Consider the following 21,501-nt stretch of genomic DNA (forward strand, 5'->3'; position numbering starts at 1 on the left):
GGGAATTTCTTGTAGGACACTTTACCTCTCTTTCCTGTTTGCCCCCACGTCACACCTCACTGGGAAAAATCCTTCACTTTCCTGGTGAGGCTGGTAATCCGTCTGACCTTCAGGGTGTTTCCCATCAAGGCCACAGAGGCCACCAGGAGAAATTCAGTGTTATCCTCACTGACCAAACTGCCTTCACATCCGGTGGCTTTCCCAGATGATATATGGAATAGGAAACATTTCTAAGCAACTTCGACATCAGCCAACTGTCTTTCATATCAACCTGATAAATTGAAATGTGGAGAACAATGTTTGTTATTAGCTCTGGCTAATGAGTTGTTTAGGGGTTTTAGAAATATCAGCTTGTCTTGTGGTTGTTTTAAGGTCACTATTGTGGGAAAACTGGGGGAACAGTCACCGGGGGGTTTTACATTAAGTGCCGTTTCTGATTTGTTTCGATGTAATAACGATGTGATTTTGAAATGCTGTACTTTAGGCTACTTGGTGTAATTTGTAAGCACTGCCTGGCCCCATATCTGTGTAACAATAAAGGCTTTGAGAAGGACAAATGTTTTCCGCTTTATTATGAACAAGTTCCAATGTTACAAAATCCACAGACAAAAGATTTCCTTATGAGATCAATTCCAGGTCAGTCATCTGTTTTCAAGACATTATCATAAAATAACCTTTACAACACAGTGAACTTACAAAACAGATCAAGTCTGGTATATAAATGTGCAAAGAGCTTGTATTAAATTATCCCTGTACATGTGAAGATACCCAGAAATTAAGGCTTCTGCAAGATTTATGGGAATTCAAAGTGCAAGCGAAAAAGAAATGTTACAAATTTAAAAAATGCAATAAATACATAAATTAATGAAAATGCAAATATTTAAGTATACAGAATTGAATATGACAGGCTGACCATCTGTAGGCCTTAAAACGGGCTGTAAAATGTTTGTAGTTTAATACATGAAAAATAGCATCAATAGTCAGTTTGAATTTTCGAGTATTGATATAGTGCAGAATTATTACCATTTGGAACATACTTTAGCGTATGGATGGTCAGTGGAGAAGTGAATGATGCTGCAGCAGTGATTTGAGATGTTTTTAAGGGTGTTTTGGCTTTTTCTGCCTTGAAAATCCAGCAATGGAATCCACTGTAACTGAGAAAAGGAAACTACAAACACTTACAGCCACATGTAAAACCAATTGGAGGTGAAGTGTTTAATAGTTATAATGTAGACTCTGGGTTAAGTTTTTAAGATGAAAAAGCCATAGCCCAGTTTGTCAGGTTGTCTGGTCCGGACGCTGGAGTGTTTTCATCAGTTTTTGAGCTACAGGGAGGAACTCTAACTCCCAGCATGCCCTGTGGAAGTCCCTCATATCTTCATTTTCTATCCACTTCAGAGCCTCTTCTTCATCTAAGGAATGAATTAAAAAAGTGGACAGAGGATGAGAGAGGACAGTTAGAAGTTTCACGTTTATTTTGAATACTTTTCAGTGACAGGTTTTGTGTTCAGGCAGCTCCCACATGTGACCATGGAGGTATTATGTTCGTGATAGTGGGAATACGTGTGTCCCTCCCTTCCCCTGAGGACCACTGATGTGAATAAGAGCATGTTCTTTCCAGCATGACTCCCTCCCTTGTTATGTAAGGATTAGTAATAACACTGTGCACCAACCTAAGTATGTAATGAGGATCTCCAGCAGTGACTCTCTCTCCTGTGTGTCCAGCAGCTTCTCTGAGCCACCGCCGATCATATTCCACAATGCCTGACAGACCTGGCCCGCCAACTGCCAATCACCTGGTCCGAAGTCTTTCAGACAGTCCACAAGCCTGGTCACACACACACACACATACGCACACATCGTATGACTCGAGGGAGAGGGATTCACATGACCGGCAGGTTTGTGGGCATTAGCTCCACTTCATTGGAGCGACATCTGAAAGAGGGCTGTGTGTGTGTGTGTGTGTGTGTGTAAAGGGGAAATAAGAACTTAAATGTTCAAGCAATGCTCACTTTTAGAAGTGAGAAGCTTACACTATAAATAGAGGGTCACAAAATGTGTTCCAGTTTGAGTTCCTACGTGTTAAAAATGTACAAATGAATCTAAATTGACAAATCAGTAATTATAACTTTGTATAACTACTGTGAACAAATAACATCAAGGCTGAGACGATTAGTAGCATCTTGTTCATGCCAGTGGAGTTGTTGTGCTCATGTTTGTCAAAATGAAAACCATATTTCCACAAAAAATCCTGTTTATGCTCTGTTGCAAAGAGGATGCTATGTTTGCCAAAAACTCAGAAAGCTTTTGCTCAGTTTGCTATTAATTATTATTTTTATGTACATTATTATTATTATGTATTTACACACACACACACACACACACACACACACACACACACACACACACACACACAAACAAACTCTTAATCTCTAAGTGCATTAGTCCTTACTTGGCTGCAGCCCCCTCTAGTGAGAGACTGACCCTGTTCGGGGGGTCCAGAGTCAGGTTGGTGAGGACCCCGCAGGCTGAAAAACACATCTCAGTGCTTTTTGAGTCGAGCAGCGTCACTACCAACTGGTGCACTGAGGGAGAGAGAGCGGAGAAAGATGACAGCGTGATGGAGGACAAAGCAGGGCAAAGATAAGAAGGCTGCTATCACCAGAGTCAGCAGGCATGTTTATACTGACTGTAGCTGGCCTTGCAGATAAGTCCAGCCTAAACATGACAGTACAGTATGCAGAGGTGCGTACTGTACTGGACATTCTGTGTCTGGGTACTCAGTTTTCTGTAAAGTTGTGCGCGTGAAGGATAAGATTTATGCATCTTTACATAAAACATTTTTCAATTTAGTTCTGTGTATTATTAGGTTTTAAAGAGATTGTCATTTTTGATTCTAACATGGCAACTCCTTGCCAACTTTCCTGCAAGAGACAATGAATACTGTGTGAAATAAGTATAGTCTCATCATGTTGACGTGTTTTGTGTGTGTCTGTTGGTGTTTGTGTCCATCATATACCTTTGTTTTGCATAATAAAGTCCCGCACATCCTTGGACTGAGACAAATTTCCATACACACGGGTGGCCTCAAGCATGGCGTCCATACTGGAGCTGAGCACCAACTTCAACATCACTGAAGAAAATAGAGAGAAATGGGGCAGTAAAAGGGGGAGGGGAATTTAACAAAAGCAGGAAAATGAAAAAAAAGACAAATAGTAACACGCTATCGTTTTTTATTTTTCACATCTACATTAAGATCGGTCAGTCTTTCAGTCTTACACTTTGCAATGGTGAGTTGACTTTGTCTGAGTACAGAGCTTTCTTCCTGGTAGAAGGACAGGTTGTTGATGGTGGCAGCCACATTCACCAATAGCTCCTCGCTTTCCTGCACAGACCTCAGCTCTGTGTCACCCACACACAAAAGTAAAACAAGGAAGAAAATAGTTATTAATAGGAATAATCTTGGATTAACATTATTTTTAACAGAGATCTTGAAGTGGATGTTTCTGATTTTTCCTTAAAAATCCTCTTGTTTAAAATACAGCCAACAGAGGGAGCATGCACTGCACGGTCAACAGGAACAGGCTTTCATGCTCCTGAAATATTACTGCCCACTACACATTTATGTGAATTGACCCTGATTCTGGTGACTAGTCTCAACAAAATGTGAGAAATTATAATTACAATTTTTCATTGTCTTGTAAAGAATACATGCATTCACCGAGCACTCAAAATAAATGGCTCTTTCCCTGATAATGACTAACCAGGTGAGTCCAGGTGAAAGCTTTGCATCCTGTTATGTTGATGAAGGAGAGAAGATAAAGTAAGGATAGATTATTAATCCATGAAACAATTGCAACATGGATTGTGTAAACTGGCACTCAGTATTAAGATGTTGTTTTTTCATATTATCCATTCGCAATGCAGATGTAAATAGATAAACATGAAAATGTATAGATAAATATAAACAGTTATAGAAGAATTTAAACAAGATAAATACATGCAGAAATACGGTGAACACCCTGGGTTGTCAGCCTTTTTGCATATTACAGCTCGGCCACACTGATGTGACACTGTGACATTATCATAAAAGTAGCTGTTATCTGTGGTTAATTTTGGCCTGATATAGTCGATTTGATCATGAGCCGACATACAAAGGTCAAACCAGCGATGGCACTGTGTGCAGCTTGGTAACCGAGTCTGTTCCTGATATAGCAGCAGATGTCGTGTGCTTGGTCATAAATCGCAGATATTGCGGTCGGTGTCAACCAGCGCCTGTGTCATATTGAATTTAGTTTCTGGTTCTCACTGAAAATGCCACTTTGTTGTACCCCTCCCCTCAAAGCTCTGTAATGTAAAGCAGCACAGCCTGTCATGAACTTGATCAAAACAGGACATTGATCAGCCAAGTGTGCTCTTTCATCTTCTACTGAGATTTTGTTTTCTGTCACACCAACTCCATATTCTCCTTCATTCGCTCATTTTATGTTTCTGTCTTCAGTTACTTAATTTACTTCCCATCTTACTCTGGCATCAATGTTTCACTAGTTTGACCTCTGTTTTGTTTATTTAATTTTCTCTCCCAACTGCCATGAAGTGTGTGTAGGAGGCAGGCAGCAGAGAAATCAAGAGTTTCACACCCACCTGTGTGTCAGTTCAACCTGTCCTGAAACCATCTAACCACATGGGAGAATTTCACACACAGAAACCAAGTCGGCTGTGAGATGTGACAGAACATCCTGCTCATGCATTGAAGCGCTTAGGTAAACCAAAAGAGGATGTGCTGCGTATCGAACAGACAGCACTGAGAGGAAAGCGAGCGATGGAATGAACAGACAAATGAGGAGTGTGTTTTCGACCAAAGTCATGTCTTGTTCCCAGCACAAAGGAAGTGGTTGGGTGCCTAGCAGATATGTACTGTACTTACAATTCAGCAAACAGCTATTTTTAAACTTATTAGAACACCAGATTTTCACACACTGCTTCCTTTGTACGACAAAGATGGGCGAAAAGAACAAATCTAGAAATATTGACTACTGACTGTATCTTCTATTTCACACCCAATCTTTCACTTAATAAATTATTTTGTTAATCACTGACTAACTTAAGGAGGATGTGTTCTTCCTGCTCACCAATTGTCTCCATCAGCAGCTGAATACAGGTTGTGTTGGTTGCTAGAGCTGGACCTACAGCCGGGTGGATGCACATGTTTGCCAGCACCCTGACCAGCTTCACTAGCACGTCCTCATCCTCCTGCACAGTCACTGGAGGTGCAGGAGGCTTGCTGGGGGAAGGGGGACCTTTCCGTGGGGGTGCATGTGGTGAGTAGTCTCTGCGCTGGTAGCTGTGGTACAGCTGCAGGAGTGTGTCCACACAGCCCTCGCACTGAAAGAGCTGCTGCCGAGCCTCGTTGCTTTTGGCTGTGAGGTTCCCGAGGGTGAAAAGAAGGCGCACAACAAGGTCCTGTGGGAGAGCGGTGGAGAGTACTGTAGTGGTCAATCTGCATCTGTCAAATAATTTACTTTCTGAATTAAAGCAAACCAGCAAAAAATGTGTTTAGATGTTTCTTTCTATTGCAAATGGCAGACTGTGTAAAAGATACTTAATGGCTTCAAACATTGTTCAGCTGATCCACTTTTTTCTCGTACAGCATAATTTATTCATTCCTAGAAACAAATAATATGTAGATAGTATAGGACATGTATTTCAAGCTTTTTTGTACTAGTTATTGGAGTTTATTTATCACATGAATGTATATCTTAGGGATACAACAAACAATTCATTTCATTATCTATTAATCTGTAGATTATTTTCCTAATTAATCAATATATTGTTAGTTCTGTAAAATGTCAGAAAATTTATCATTTCCCACAGCCCAAGGTGATGTCTTAAAATGTCTTGTTTTGGCCGATCAACAGTCCAGAACCCAAAGATATACGATGATACAAAACACAGAAAAGCCTCACTTTTGAGAAGCTGGAACCAGGAAATGTTTAAAGTTCAAATGATTATGGCAATTAATTGATGATCAAAATAGTTATATAGTAAATATAGTATATAAATATATATACTATATTTACAGTAGACTATTCTGAATAACAAAAGAAAGAAAGAATGTTTCTGATGAGAAAATGGAAAAACAAATATTATATAATTAAATATGAGATTATATTTAAGATTTGAAGATCAACAGCCACTTCACCTGCAGCACAGTGAGCCTGCCCTGTCTAGTAGCACTATTGTCAGTGTCACTCATTTCCCCCAGAGTTCATAGCTGTGTAGACTTGTTTGAGTGTAACTACACCCTACTTTTTCAATGAGTTATCACACACTTACTGAGAAAAAGGTAACAAATGACACCCTGTGCGTCACCCTTGTATCCTGACTCTACTTAGTAAATAACCTGAAGAGCAGGTGAGCTAAGAACACACTGCTTTCTCCCATAAACATGCAGTGACATTGGTATAAGGACAGGACGGACTGTCCCTGGACTAGGTGCTCATTACACATCTTACTGTCCAGTGTGTGTGTGTGTGTGTGTGTGTGTGTGTGTGTGTTTTAAGGCGTGGGTGTGTGTTTTAAGGCGTGGGTGTGTGTTTATTCCATATGAGATTAAAAACACATGTCAGTCATGTCTAAATTGCCAAAGTCCCACCCTTTTCTTCTCCTCCTACTCCTCTTGCCTATCTCTCCTCCCCTCCACCTCTGTATCACCTCTACTCAAGCTCACCTCCTTTATTTTTTTCCTTTTTCTCCTCCCTCTCTCCTCCCCTTTCCTTGACTTACTCAGCCCCTCCTGGGATGATTAAATGTCAAAACACACACACACACACACACACACACAGCAGAGGAGAGAAAGAGAGACGAATGCTATGTGCAGATGGACACAATGTCCTGTAAATGTGCTTAGACCTGAGGTACATAAACAACTTGCTCTTGTAAACATGCTTAGTGGAGTTACATCATGAACACTGGAAAAGATTGTCTTCGCTTCTCTCTAACACACACAGACTCAAGCACACACACACACGCACGCACACACACATACGCACACACAAACACACAAGCAAGAGGAGGCTTGTGGACTCACCTGTTTTTGGTGATGTTTGCTCAGCAGTTCTAAAAATAATTGGTAGCAGTCGGGGGTCTGGGCCAGAGCGAGGCGGCACTCCGAGTAAGAGGAGAGTTTACTGAGGGAGAGAGGGGACAACAAATACCACTGATCATTCCACTCACCGCCTGCTCTGCTATGCTGACTAAATATGGAGATATTAAATCAACACTGCTAATGGATAAGTCGGCCTGGGCTGGGATCTACCTTTCATGCTTTCATTATCTTGGGCAAAAATATTCAGACAGTATAAGCTTTATCAGCACTAAAACCTGGTAAAACTGCTTTGCCTTATAATTTGTATCAGAAAAACACATTTTACTACACACTAAAGCGCTTAATGTTTTATTTTGTACTTCGCACACTGATGAGGTACTTTTTAGTAAGCTTATACCTGGAGCAAAAAACTGTGCAGTGGCCACTGTTCAGCAAAAGTTACATTCTCTCCCTTTAAACTACCTTTACCTACCTTAAAGGGACAGTTCACCCCAAAATCAAAAATAAAATATTTTCCTCTTACCTGTAGTGCTATTTATCCATCTAGATTGCTTTGGTGTGAGTTACTGAGTTTTGGAGATATCGGCCATAGAGATGTCTAGATGTATTTTTTGAATATAATGGGACTATATGGCACTTGACTTGTGGTGCTCAAAGCGCGAAAAATATACATTTGAAAAACTCAACAGCAATGTCTCTTTCCAGAAATCATGACCCGGTTACTCAATAATCCACGGACCTTGTTGTGAGCAGTTTCATGTAGGAACTATCTGTAGAAAGAAAATAGTTCCTACAAAATTTTTATTTTTTAGGGTGATTTTTTGGGGTGAACTGTCCCTTTAATGTCATATAAATCACAGTTTTAGCCTGTCAGATTAGTCTAATCTTGGAAATGCTTTTTGTAAACTGTTGGCACTGTAGCATTTTATTTGTCAAGAGCTTGTATGACCTCAAGCATCTTACTGTGTATTTGTGTAGTGTCTAACTCTCAGAGTTGTATGATTTGGGTGAGCAAATTCACAGAAGGAATTGGGTTTTATTTTTTTCCCCTTTTTCTAGTTCCAATTTCGATGTGGTTTGTTATGTTCAGTTATTGCACATAGACAATTTGGAGTTTTTTTTAACAGACCAAAAGTCCATATAGAACTTTAAACTGCACATGTAGTAGCTTCTTTGCATGTAGGTCTTCACATTTGAAGTCATCTGTACATTCAGAACTAAAAAGCTAAAAACTATTCATTACAGCAACGAGCAAAACAGAAATCAGCTGTGTCACCACCTTGAGTGTTTTTGTAATGGCATAGACACAAAAACAGATGTATAACTACATCCTGTCTGACAAATGCTATGTTTCTGTGGAGACTCTTGTTTTGTGAGACACAACTACAAACAAAGACTCCATGAGGAAAAAATAAGGCAGGGAATAAATAAGGACAGTGACTGCTGGCATTAGAAGGGAAAACAGAGAACAGAAAGTGAGAGCTGAACGATGGCCTTGGTTTTGATTCTGCTCATGACAGGTTATTATGGTTTAAATTAGTGAGCTGTGGAAAGGAGTAGTAAGAAATGAAGGTGAAATTATCCACAATAGCAAAGACAGTCCAAACCAGAAGTGTGACATAATTTCATATTAATATAAATCTTTTTGAAGTGCATGTGTGATACCTGTATATTCTGGAAATGTTGGTGCAGATGTCCTGGTCTTTGTGGTGATGACGCAGCACCAGACAGAGCTCTGACAGTATAGAGAAGGAGATGAAGAGTGGACGGGAATCAGGATGATCTGCAAGGTTTCTCAGGGTTGCTGTCAGCTACAGGGGTCAGAGGTCAGACATAAAGAAAGAGGGGTCAGAGTGTTGGATAGCAAGAAAAAATATATACAAATGTACTGTACCTACTGTATCTAAGCATTTATATTTAGGTCAGTATTGCAGTGTTGCACTGCTGTGACTTGCACACAATGTTGGTCATATACTTATTAAGGCTGGCTGCTGGCCTGCACAGGACGGCATACAGCAGAGCAACCGGAAACTATTCAGTATGGACATAAATCATTCTATCACAAGAGGGGAAACAGTCATTTCCAACGCATGGCAGCACTGGAAGTTCTGGAAAGTCATGGTCTGCTTATTTCCCTCCTCTAACAGCATAATGAGTTGTGTTAGATATCAAATGAAGTGCTGGCTCAAGATGTTTGGTTGGGCCAGTTAATGCGGTTCGAAGCAATTGTTTTCAGAAGAGTGAAGCAGGGTGTGCTTTAGACTGAAGTGGCCAGGCCAGCAGAGAACATTATGCTCTTGGAGCAGCTTCTATGCCAGACATAAACAAAAACATTTTTGTCTAATAGTGGGAAAATCAGCCAACAAACACATAAAGAAGAATATTTAACATTGTGTTCCTTTATATTGACTTAGTATAACTTTGTTTTACTCACATAGTCAAACTGTTAGAAAGTATGTGTATTGTTTTGTGAGCAGGAGTAGATGCTTCAAGTTTCCACCTGAATTGTGATACAAAAGCTAATGGTTTAAAAACATTTTAAAATATCCTTTAAAACTTTACCCAACCCTTCTCAGCCGTGTTAAGTCTGTGACACACCTGTACAAGGATGTGCCCTGCTATAGTGAAGTTGGTGTCCTCTGTTGTGCAGAGCCTCTGGATGAGTTTCTGAGACACACCAATACAGTTCTTGTCCAACAGGAGTCTGAGGATTGCACTGTTTCCTGAGAGAAATTTCAGAGTCCCAACACAGTACAGCAGAGCTTCTCCAGATGCAGACACATCCTCATTGCTCAAAATGCCCAGAAATGAGTCTAGATACAGTACAGAGAAAAAGTGAACGTTAACATCATGGCGCACACAATCTGTAATGATCTGGTAAAGGGGTTCCAAAAAATGGCCCCAAATAGAAAAGACAGATAAAAATCCCTCCAGGGCAAAAGAGAGAGAGCATTATGTTCTTGGAATATAATGCTCTGCTATACCAGAAATAAACAAAAACATTTTTGTCTAATAGTGGGAACATCTACATCTAATAATATTAAACATTGTGTTCCTTTAAATTGACTTCATATAACTAACTCTGTTTTTACTCAGATATATTTTAGAACATAGGACTTGGTACAGAATAGGAAAACGTAAGCTAGATCACCGTTTCCTCGAATAGCGTTCACCTATGATAGAGTTGTTCTGGAAGAGGATGTCATTGCTTTCACTGCGGCTGATCTGGAAGATGAGCTTACAGATGTTGAGCAGGTTGTTTCCACTGACACACAGCTGGAGAGAAAAATGCAAAAAACTTCACCCAATTTTTGTATTAAATGTCTAAGTGCCCTGAATGCCCTTATGATAGTGACCTAGTGGCATACATGCTGACACCCACACACACACACACCCATAGACACAGACGACTCACAGCAAGGCAGAGCTTGGCGATTTGCAGGTTGAGCTGGACAGAGTTGAGGTCGATGAGGCGGAACAGTGTTCGAAGTATCCCTGTCCTTCTCTTACAGTGTCGGCCGAGCATGTCCGCTTCTACCAAGGTGCCATGGAGACCATCACACAAATCACACAGACGGTCCACCGATCCCTCAGAGCTGCCTGGCATCACAGGAAAGTAGATATTACAAAAAAAAAGTCAAGTTCAGGGCAACATGTCAAACATTTACAGAGAAAGCAAACATCCTTGGGCTCTACTGCATGGTGTACATTTATTATTTGCATGAGGAACTTGAGGTTAAATCCTCAACATCAATAAAACATTGGTCAGCAGTAAAATAATATTCCCCTCCTTTTTCTAAGAAACAACCCTTAGCTTCTATGGTCAACTGTAGGGAAACAATTCTGCAACAGGCAGCTACAATCTTGACACAGAGGAAGAGAATGGGTGGAGTCTTTTCCTTGTTTTTGAGGTAAAATAAATGTTTTCCCTGCATAAATAACAGGGTTTGGTCCTTTCTAAAAAAGGTTGGCTGTAGCCTCACACTCGACACTTCACTGCAATTTCCCACTGAATCTGAAAGGTGTTTTATGCATGAGCCAGAAGGCACTTGGTATAATAAATATTTAATATTTATCTTTCAAATGAATTTTCCATTAAATTTGTAGAGTGTTAAAATATTTACAGCCACATATTTCATTTCATGGCTACCAGACTGCAGTTTCAGGCTAAGACAATTCTGTATGGATGCCAAACACAACATTATTTTGTTTGCCTTTCTTCAGTGGTTGAAATGACAATGCTTTTTCATTTTGGGAGACTTCATGCATGACTATCTGCCAATGCTAAAAATCTATTTCCCAGCCTGCTGGTTGAAAATGAAATGTAATAAGGAAACAGAGAGATGAGGCACTAATAAGAGAAGCTTACCTTTAATTAAAGAAAAGATCAGAATCACTGCAACCACATTACATTCTAGATTAGCTTCATAGACAGTCTTCAACCCAAAATAAAGATGTAATATTGAAAAGTGGTATTGTGAGTGGAGTAGATGACACAAACTAAATGTTATTTGGGTCAAATGAATGGATCTGGAGACAAATGTATGTCACAAGTTTGCGCTTTTTAATTGAGCTTCCATATTGCATTGCTTACACTACCTGCAGCCACACTCTCTAGCTGTTGGAGAAGAGGAGCAATCATATTATTCCACACCAATGACTCTGCATTCTCCTCTGCACTTGTGGTGTCGTCTCCATTCCCCAGCTCTGAAATGTGCGGAGAGAACTGCAGTTAACCAATTACCACCTCCAAACCCAAATGGTGAACATGAGCAGCAAGCATGGTTCACAAGTTCACTGTCTTAAAATAAAACAACAGGAAGTTTGATGCCACAATGAAAGGTCACCATCCCCAGCTATACTTCCTCTTATTTCTGTGTCTGTGCTGATGTGAAATAGTCTGCGTTTGGGCATGTGAGTGTGTGCATGTGTGACGAAAACACATGTGCATGTGTTTGTGCACACAAATGTCTGCAGTCTCTCATACACCATGCACCTTTTTTGCTGAACATTTGCATTCCCCCTTGCTTGGTGTGATGCAGGAAACTGTGGTTGCCCAAACCAACAGCCCTCTCAGCTATTGGCTGGCTGCCTCTCATAGTGGAAATTAGGCCCTTAGCAACAACACCCCAATCCAAGTTTGACACTCAGGAAAGGGTGCTCAGTTACTGGGAGAGAAGTGTCTAAGTTGTTGGTGAAACAACATTTCTGGGCTCAAGTCTTATTATATTTGGGCATACTTGCATTCATCACTTAATGGTTGAGTGGTATGTTAGGAAAAGTTGCGACTACATTTTCATTTTACACACTGTACAAAATGTACCATTCATGTTTAATATGAAAAAAAATTGCAGTAAAGTTCATTTAGTATATCTGGACAAACCTGTTCTCCGTCCTCCTCTGCACTCTGTGGGTCTAACTCCTGAGTCATTACCCGGCTGAGTTATTCTACTGTTGGCACAAAGAAACACAAAAACACAAAGAGTCTGGTTAGATTTTGGAGATGTGACTACTAATTTGTTTAGTCTAATTTAATTGACTTTGGGTAATTTGGCTCATTTGGGCATTAAAATAACAGGAAAAAAACCTAAACACAAAATATTTAAAGGATGAATTGTTGTGTCAAAGAATGCATCTCCATGAAAAGTTACTGACCATATTGTCAACAAGGCTAAAGGTATTTTCATCAAGTGCCACTAGGTGTCCCTGTTGCAGCAGAGGTAGAGACTTGTGTGCAGGTGCTGTTATCTGTAATGTGCGTGTGTCTGTGTATGTACATTTGCGCTCATGTGTGTTTGTGTGTGGCTGCTTGTAAGATTTTGTGTGCATGTGAATCTTTGTATCTGTGCAGGCGAGTGTGTTGTTGTGCATCACAAACTGCTATCCCCAACAGACAGGAACTAAGATCTTAGCTTTGTGGGCAGTCTGGTTAAAGCTGTTCATGCTTTGTCACTGTGAGCTGTCTCCACAGTCTGTGCAGTAACCGTAAAGTGCTCACAAAACACGCCCCTTGTCATGCTATGCTATCTGTTGTGGCTTTGCCCTCTGCATGTCACTGTTGTATCTTACTCTCTGCACGTCACCGTCAAGTCTGCACTATTCCTGTCACACACAAAGAGAATGACTCACTGTTACAATAATTTCTGTGAAACATGACAAGTAGTGTCTCTTATGACTAATTACTACATGGCCAGCTGAGAAAATAATTATTAATAAATACAGATAAAAACGAGTAGCATTTTCAGTCATCCCAACCACCCTGAAGCGCTTTGAGTAGTCGGAAGACTAGAAAGGCGCTATACAAGTACAATCCATTTACCATTTACCATCTCTATAACTGCAATATTTACTTCTCAAATCTCACACAAAAGAGTGAATCAACCTTAGAAAATATGGAAAAGTGTAATCACTTGTGGCAAAGACAGATATTATCAAGTTATCAGGACTGTCTGAAGCTTTTACAGTTACATTAGTACAAAAGGCTTACTCTCAGGAGCTTTATTTCATGGTCTTGCTGACAGGTATGACAGAAAATGGCCCTCGATGTTGCAAAAAATTCTTCTTTCCATTTAATTGGTGCATCACCAGAAGGCGTTGCTTGATGACATTAACATTAATATACAGTATGTGGGTGCTAGTACAGAGTGCACTTTCACTTTGATGGAGATTTAGTGATTGGTATAAGCTGGCACACAGGGCATATGCAGCAAGCAGTGCTGGCCGAGGCACGTTGCAGTGAATGTCAGAGAGGGGGCTTTGGCTCTGTATGATAGGATTAAGAGCCTGATAATAAGGCCTCTTTGTGTGATACTGCATTCTCTGAGACATGACCTCATCCCTGTCTTAGGCCTGGCCAGTGCACTGCAGTCACAACACACGCTGCTGCCAGCCTTGCCCAGATGGGCACCCAAATCTAATAGAGAGCCATTTGGAGCTATAAAGCGCCGGTTTATTGGAGAAAAAGAACCTAGTGGATGTCTAATCTCCCCTATCTTTATATCTCATCCAACTCATCACATTAATCTGTCATGCTGTGTCTATTTCCACTTGCAGTCAGTACTGGCTTGCTATCTCTACGAGTTTGTCTCTGTCTAGTGCACCTTTTATGTAGTTCATTGCCACACTAAAGAACAGTACTTCAAAAACTCTGACCTAACACTAATCAAGAATTTAAATCATAAACTGACCACAGTCTCATCTCTTGGGACCTCTCTTTGTCAGCAACTAGTTATACAAACATTGCGTGTTAACTTGGCTTGTGAGGGAGGAGGTGAGAGGGTTGTGCTGCGGGCGATAGCCCAGATTTCCTGTAAAAGTGTTTTATGGTATGTTCCCCCTCTACAGCCCCAGCTGCCCCACCCAATCGATAGGTGGATGGCTTGTAACGACAGCCCCCGACCTCACGCCCAGAATTATGCCCCTCGTGCTGACACACAGCTGATGAGGTCGGCGGAAAAAAGTAGAGCTTTTAGCCTCTCTGCACTGTGAAAGTGTAAAAGCTGACACATGATAGTAATGACAGATAGAGGCAGTTTCACTGGAAATGAAGCTTGCCAAGAAGCTAGATTTAACTGTGACCAAGATATAGTGTACAGTAAAGTATATGAGGGTTTAAAATGGGGTCGACTGTCTCAAGTTGAATAATTTGTTCTATCAATTAGTTAGTGACACCATTGCTGGTCTGACTTCATATATTCAGCTGCCAGTGCTAGTATGAATGTGGTATGAATGCTGAATGTATCTAAAAGGTTTTGGCTCTGGAAGTAAATTATTGCTTTGAAAGCCTTTTGCTTGTCCAGGGTAATATTAATCCTTTACATCCATTTTTTTTGATCACGCACATTACAACCTTAGCGATCAGGATTAAAAGTGTATGACTCTTTAAATGCTGTGTTTAAAATATTATGGATATAAACAACCCTTTAACAGGATTAGAAAACACTAGTAACTTACCCTAGCTTTGAATTTGTCTAATGTTAGTTCCTGTACAATATAAAAGACATGTCAATCAATTTGAGAGTAGAGAGAGCAGTTTACAGGCCTGTGTTTTCATTTTTCATTTTTATTAACATTTGGATCATGGGTCGGGCATTTAAGCGCAAAACAAAACACAAACAGTTATCATGATGATTGCTAAGGTATTTCCAGTTATAATTTTCTATTTCTAGTAGTCTGGATAAGTTATGGAGCAAAACAGGAACACAAAAAGACATTAGAAACTCTGTGAATTTGACGTACTGGAGCAATGCAATGAGAGAGGCAAGAAAGCAAGGAGGAGGCGGAGAAGGATTTGATGAAAGGCAAAAATGGGAGGCACAATCAACTCCATCTAGTAATGGCTACCACTGCAACCTTTGTGTGCCTATAAATCTTGAACTCATTGTTGTACTGTCACTTTGGTCAAAAAGAGGGAATAAGAGAGGGTGGGGGGGCGTGCAAGAGAGAAGGACAGATCTTGCAAGTCAAACAGAAGGATAGAAAGCGTACCTTTCACTTGCTGTTCTGCGTGGTCCAGGTTTGTGGGGACCACTGCGGACCTCGGTGTGGTCTGTATTGGGGAGTCGTTTAGCTGACGGCTGCTTTTGTCCTGGGCCTGGATTCAATCTATCTTTCACTAGACAGCACATAGAAAGGATGTGGCAAGACATTATTTACAGGTTTCTGCTGTATGCTGCAGTAACGTTTCTTCTTGTTTCACTAGCTAAAAGTACGAATGCCAATTTGTACACAATCACATACTGTATATGTACATGTACATGTATTCAGGTCAAAGATTTCCAAATTCAGTCAATGCTTTTGAACATCCTCATCATCTATTTTATTGCTCCAAATAGTAGAGCAGATTTGTGAGAAGATTTGAGAGAAAGAGAGTGCTCATTTTTCTCCCAAAACAGCAGCAGTAAATTAAATTTTTTACCTAGCCCAACAACAGAGAATGTAAATCAGGTATAATGTCAGCATGTGAATGGCTCCATTTATTTCCTTTTGAGAAAACTGCTCTTGCGCTAGTGCCTGCACAGATTTACAGCGATGCAACGGGTGAAATAAATGTGTGTGTGTTGTTTTCTTTTTTCATTTTTTTTACCTGTTTAACAAATGATCCATCTAATACCTTCTGTTATTAGCATTTTATTGTAAGCACAACATGGATGATTTCCTAATAATAATTACTTTACTATGCGTCATACATTCAGTAAAAATATACTTTTTTTCTTTTCTCTACCATCTTTTCTGCCTTGATCCAGACTTGGATCAATATTTTTTTTCCTTCCTTACCATCTGTGTGTCCCTCTACAGGAGGCAACGTGGTGAGAGATCCAACCCTGAGGAGGCGTGCCCGTGCCACTGCCAACCCCCTCTTCACTTCCAGTGGGTCAGTGGGGGGTTTGGGAAAGGCCTTGAATGGATCCTCAGCATCGCAGGGGACTGGAAACTTTGGCTTCTGGTACCACACAAACATATTAGTGGCAATATGATGGTGTGAACAATGAGCCAGAACTTGAATCCACCAATGAAACTATTATGTCCATAAAGAGATCCTATTATTTTGATAACTCATTTGTTCATATTTTTTGATCTCATATATTAACATTATAATCCCATTTATTATAACCAGATAAGCTTTCATGGTGGCGTACAGAGGCGTGTATACTCCTTATCCTGTTTTTCAGTTTTCATGGTAATACTTATAACATTTAATATGCAAATATGTATTGAGCTTACAACAAATAATACCTCAATTCTAATCTGAAATACTATTTGAACTACCACATATAGGTGTGTGTGTGCGAGAACTTACATGGTCCAGAGGAGAGAGGCGGGTCCCTGAACCTGGCCTGGAGTCAGGAGCATCAAAATTTTGAGCATGAAGACTGAAAAGTGAAAAAATGGCTGATTACTTCTACAAGTTACATGAGACCCACAGTTGACCTCTGAACCTGACAACATGAAGAAGATTTAAGTGGAGTTTGTGACTAACCTAAAGGTCGATGGAGGCCTGATGTCACGATCTGCACGAGCAGAGCTCTTTACGAAAAGTTGCCTGTGTCCATCTCTGGGAGTAAATGGTCGCTGGGTGGACTGGACTCGCAGGGACTGTCTGGCTTCACTGACAATTTCTGCACTTGTTTTCCTCAAAGCGTTGCGCCGTGGAATGAATGGGCTGCAAATCTCATGTTTTCTCTCCATAGAGGCCATTTAGGCCTATGTGACATTTGCCAAGACAGTCAGTTCAGTGGTTTGATTTCATTATGCAAGTGGTTACAGGTTGTCCCACTGATGGGAAACAGTTGGAAATATAAAAAAAAAATTAGGATAATGCCAGAACTGAAAATGAACAATAGGTGTAAAATGCTTCTGAGGTTGCAATGAATAACATTTGAAGCAAGAAGTGATTATAGAGGTATCCAGATCCTTCACTTAAGTAAAAGTAGCAATACTACAATGTAAAATGACTCTATAACAAGTAAAAGTTCTGCAGTCAATCTTACTTAAGGAAAAGTATGTATTACCAAATAAAAGTACCTAAAGCATCAAAAGTAAAAGTACTCATTATGCAGCAGAATGGTCCCTGTCAGTGTTATAATATATACTACATGATTGCATTTGGAGCTGCAACTAAAGATTATTTTCATTATCAATTAATCTGCCGATTATTTTCTCAATTAATTATTTAGTCCATAAAACGTCAGAATTTTTGTAATTTTTGCAAAAACAAAACAAAATTAAATAAAAAAACTAAACTAAAAACTAAAATGGCTAATCAATTATCAAAATCGTTGCCTCTGAAACTTCTGTTGATCAAAACAATCAATTAATCGAATAATTGTTTCAGCTGTAACTGAATTATTATTATCAAGGAATAAACGTGTAAACAGCATTTTAATGTTGTAGCTAATAGAGGAGGATCTTATTTTAACTACTTTCTATACTGTTGGGTAATTTAACCTATAACAATGCATCATATTTTATAGGACCATCAAAAGTTTTGTATGTAAAATCTTAATCTGCAAAGTAAGTAGTAACTATACCTGTCAGTGGAGTAAAAAGTACAGTATTTCCCTCTGAAATGTTGTGAAGTAAAAGTATAAAGTAGCAAAAAAAAAGTACCTTACCTAAGTGTGGTACTTGAGAAAACATACTTAGCTGCATACAACCACTGATGGCAAGATAATTTTTTTTTTCCATCTACTGGTCACACACTGTCTGTTGGATGCCAAAATCAACAGTGTGACAGTCCAAATACAATTTTCTAGGACTGCAAAGAACATCCTAATAATGGTTTGTCACTTTGAATTAGAATGCAAACGTTGACCAGCATATGGCTGATTGCTGATGTTACTGTAGTTAAAAATGCAATAAAATAATAATATTTTAGTTTGTTTACTTAAAGAATAGACTACGTCCAACAGTACAACATCTACTTATTACATTTGGTGGATTTGACGACTTTTTGTGTGAGTGAATGAGAAGTCCCTCTGCGCGTTCACGCCCCGTCTCCATGGTGACCAAATGCCGCTATGGTAGCTTGGACAACAAACCCGAGAAACAAATTAGCTAACCTTAGAGTTAAAGAAGGCGAGCTAAACTGTTTCATTATTCCCCGTAAGAGCAGATGAAGACTTCTGTTCTGTAGTAAGCGTACCCAACTTTTACATGAGAAGGCAGAGAGGTGGTGAGAAACAGGAAGCGTTTGAAGAAACCGGGGTATGAATGAAAGCCTATCCATTAAACGGATAGTAAACTAGAAAACTTACCGTTAACCCCGGTAAAATCCTCTGTGAGTGATAGTCGGGACAGTTATCATTCCAAATCTTAAAGTCGGCTTGCACAAACAAAACAAAACCTTGAAATTTGAATTTGAAATTAGCTGTGAAGTTTTCCAGCTTGCAGCAAGCTAGCCCGAGGCAGACACGTGCACGAGCTTCACTTAATGGCAGTCTCGCGCGAAACGGTGACGTGCTTGTACCATTTGTGGAGATTAGATGCAAACTTGTAAGTCAATTTCCAGCAAATTTGTTGATTAAAGATGTGTTACCAATCGTCCTGGCACATATAGGCTCTATATACAATGGTGGAAGAAGTATTCAGATATTTTACTTAAGTAAAAGTAGCAATACTACAGTGTAAAATCACTCTGTGATGTACTACAAGTAATAGTAAAAAAATAAAGTATTAGCGTCAAAATATACTTAAAGTACCAAAAGTAAAAGTACTCATTATGCAGAAAGGCCCATTTCAGAATCATATATATTATATTACTGGATCATAATTATTGATACATTAATGTGTTCATCACTTTAATGTTGGCTAATGGCTAATTTTAAATAATTTATATTCTGCTGGGTAGCTTAACCTATGATAATACATCATAATTTATTAGTTGATTTATATTTTGTTTAATAAGTAAAATCTGAATCTGCAAAGTAACTAGTGACTAAAGCTATCAAATAAATGTAGTGGAGTAAAACAATATTTGCCTCCAAAATGTAGTTGAGTAGTAGCCTACTATAAAGTAGCATATATTGGAAAAAGTACCAAAAAATTGTACTGAAGTTGCAACTACAGTACTTGAGTAAATGTAGGCTACTTAGTTAAACACCACCACTACCTAAATATGATGTATAACTAAGTTAGAGGAAACTTAAATGAATTAAAACATAAACAGGAGTTTAAAAAGGGTGTATCTGAAGCATTTTGTATTTTGTGGAGGTCCTTGATACGCTGGAGCGTTGTGGGACGCTGGATAGAAGTTTCGGTCCTGGAAGTCGACTGGGACTTCTGTCCAGTGCATTGGCATAAGTATTTTCAGTTTAGTTTAATTTAATTGACATTATAAAAAGGGGGACATTAAATTACAGATCTAACAGTGATTTCCATTGTAGTCCTTAATGTAAACACATAAAGATGCATGCATCAATAAAGTCGTCTAAGTCAAACAAACTAATAGGCCTAGTAGTAAAAATTATTAGAAAAAAAATACATATTATAACTACAATGGTAAGCCTACATTTCCAAGTTTCCCATAAGACATAATTTGACTATCTTAATGAAAATACTCTTCAATTTATTCTGCATTGAAGAATATCCCAGGCTAATCCTGGGCAATAAAAATCATGCATTATGCCCAAGTCCATGACAACACTGAAAAACTGAAATCGAGTTGGAAAAAGTACAAATGTTTATTACCACTCAACTGAAATGACAAAACATTGAACAGTGAATTACTGTATGCATTATAATGTGCCTCCTACACTCATGAACTAAACTCATGAAAAAGTACAAAAAATATCAGTTCAACAAGTACAGATCAGTGAGCACTACCCAACTACACACACACACACACACACACACACACACACACACACACACACACACACACACGCACTATATATCTAAAACGTGCGTAGACCACAATGTCTTCACTGAGGCTTTGATTGGATATGTTTCTCTTTATATGAACCTTTCTTTTTATAACAGCATATGAATTTATCTTGCTATACTAATATATATAATATATAATAAAGTTTTTTGTCATCGTTAACACAATCTCTAACAAAATGTTGTTGTAAAGAAAGGAAAAGATTAGACTTTTTTGTCATGGTAACAATATGCTGTCATACATTTTAAAAGTTTCAAAGACAAACTTTCACAGGTTACAGAAACCACTACAGCGGTGTTATTTAGACCGCTGTAGATATGTCAGGTGGATATGTGTGGTAAACACTGTAGCCATAATTTGATAAAAGCTGGTTAACAAAGGTCACAAATCAGTATCACAATGTAGGAAGAAACAAACAGCTCCACTGACTGAAATAAAAAAAAATTGGTTTTATCATTTTATAAACTGATAGTAATAGCAACTTAAAACCGAGTGTAACTGTCATGTGTCATCGTTCTTGCTCTCTAAACAAAATCTTCCACACATTGAAGCATATAGATTACAAATGACTTCACAGAGAAAAAGTGACTGAGATATTAAGCAAATACTGTTTATCGCATGCATTTTTATTTGCTTTCATGAACCTACACTTCAAAGTTTATTAAGTTCACAAAAAAATAATTCTTTTTCCTCTACTTCCTGACTACCATTCAGATACCTTCAGTCAGTGTAGTTCTGTTGTTATCACGGTCATACTGTAGTTGGGAGCAGAGGTCATAGCTGTAGCCTACTTACACCTCTCCTCTCATTCATGTTAAAGACACAGGTCGTTCTCTGTAGTCTTGTAAGCCAGATAGCTTGATCTATTGACATGTCTAACCCTCTATGACACATAAGGACATGTAAGTGCAAGCTAAATAAAAGCACCATGTAAAGGAAAAGTAGCCTTCTTTTCAGTTTTATTGAAAGTTACATTTTTATTTACCCAAGACAAATTTTGACTGAAATTCAA

At 39.1% G+C, this 21,501-nt stretch overlaps 1 protein-coding gene across 3 annotated transcripts; it reads right to left on the minus strand.

Moving 5' to 3' along the window:
- Positions 1-555: 555 nt before the first annotated feature.
- On the minus strand, positions 556-19,127 carry armc2 (armadillo repeat containing 2). 3 transcript variants are annotated; one of them, XM_044168472.1, is made up of 19 exons: positions 18,865-19,127; positions 17,088-17,311; positions 16,908-16,980; positions 16,385-16,550; positions 15,596-15,722; positions 13,178-13,210; positions 12,492-12,559; positions 11,708-11,815; positions 10,524-10,708; positions 10,282-10,384; positions 9,707-9,921; positions 8,774-8,919; positions 7,091-7,190; positions 5,133-5,463; positions 3,280-3,402; positions 3,020-3,133; positions 2,453-2,585; positions 1,674-1,828; positions 556-1,412 (listed from the first exon to the last, which is right to left on the minus strand). In XM_044168472.1, exons 2-19 carry the CDS (start codon positions 17,303-17,305, stop codon positions 1,279-1,281), a joined length of 2,532 nt encoding a protein of 843 aa, XP_044024407.1. In that variant the 5' UTR covers positions 17,306-17,311; positions 18,865-19,127; the 3' UTR covers positions 556-1,278. The 3 variants fall into 3 exon arrangements, with proteins under 3 accessions (XP_044024407.1, XP_044024406.1, XP_044024408.1); XM_044168471.1 differs by having other exon boundaries at positions 17,088-17,383; XM_044168473.1 differs by lacking the exon at positions 13,178-13,210 and having other exon boundaries at positions 17,088-17,383; positions 18,865-19,123.
- Between the last annotated feature and the right edge of the window lie 2,374 nt (positions 19,128-21,501).

This window comes from Siniperca chuatsi, linkage group LG16 (genome assembly GCF_020085105.1).
Source record: "Siniperca chuatsi isolate FFG_IHB_CAS linkage group LG16, ASM2008510v1, whole genome shotgun sequence".
Lineage (NCBI taxonomy): Eukaryota > Metazoa > Chordata > Actinopteri > Centrarchiformes > Sinipercidae > Siniperca > Siniperca chuatsi.

Excerpts from the sequence above, each read along its gene's own strand:
- armc2 (XM_044168472.1), bottom strand. The coding sequence starts at position 17,305 with ATGGCCTCTATGGAGAGAAAACATGAGATTTGCAGCCCATTCATTCCA. Across the intron at positions 3,403-5,132 it reads GCTGCTGATGGAGACAATTG|AGCTGAGGTCTGTGCAGGAA; the intron begins GTGAGCAGGAAG and ends TGGGTGACACAG. Across the intron at positions 1,413-1,673 it reads GATCCTCATTACATACTTAG|ATGAAGAAGAGGCTCTGAAG; the intron begins GTTGGTGCACAG and ends TTCATTCCTTAG.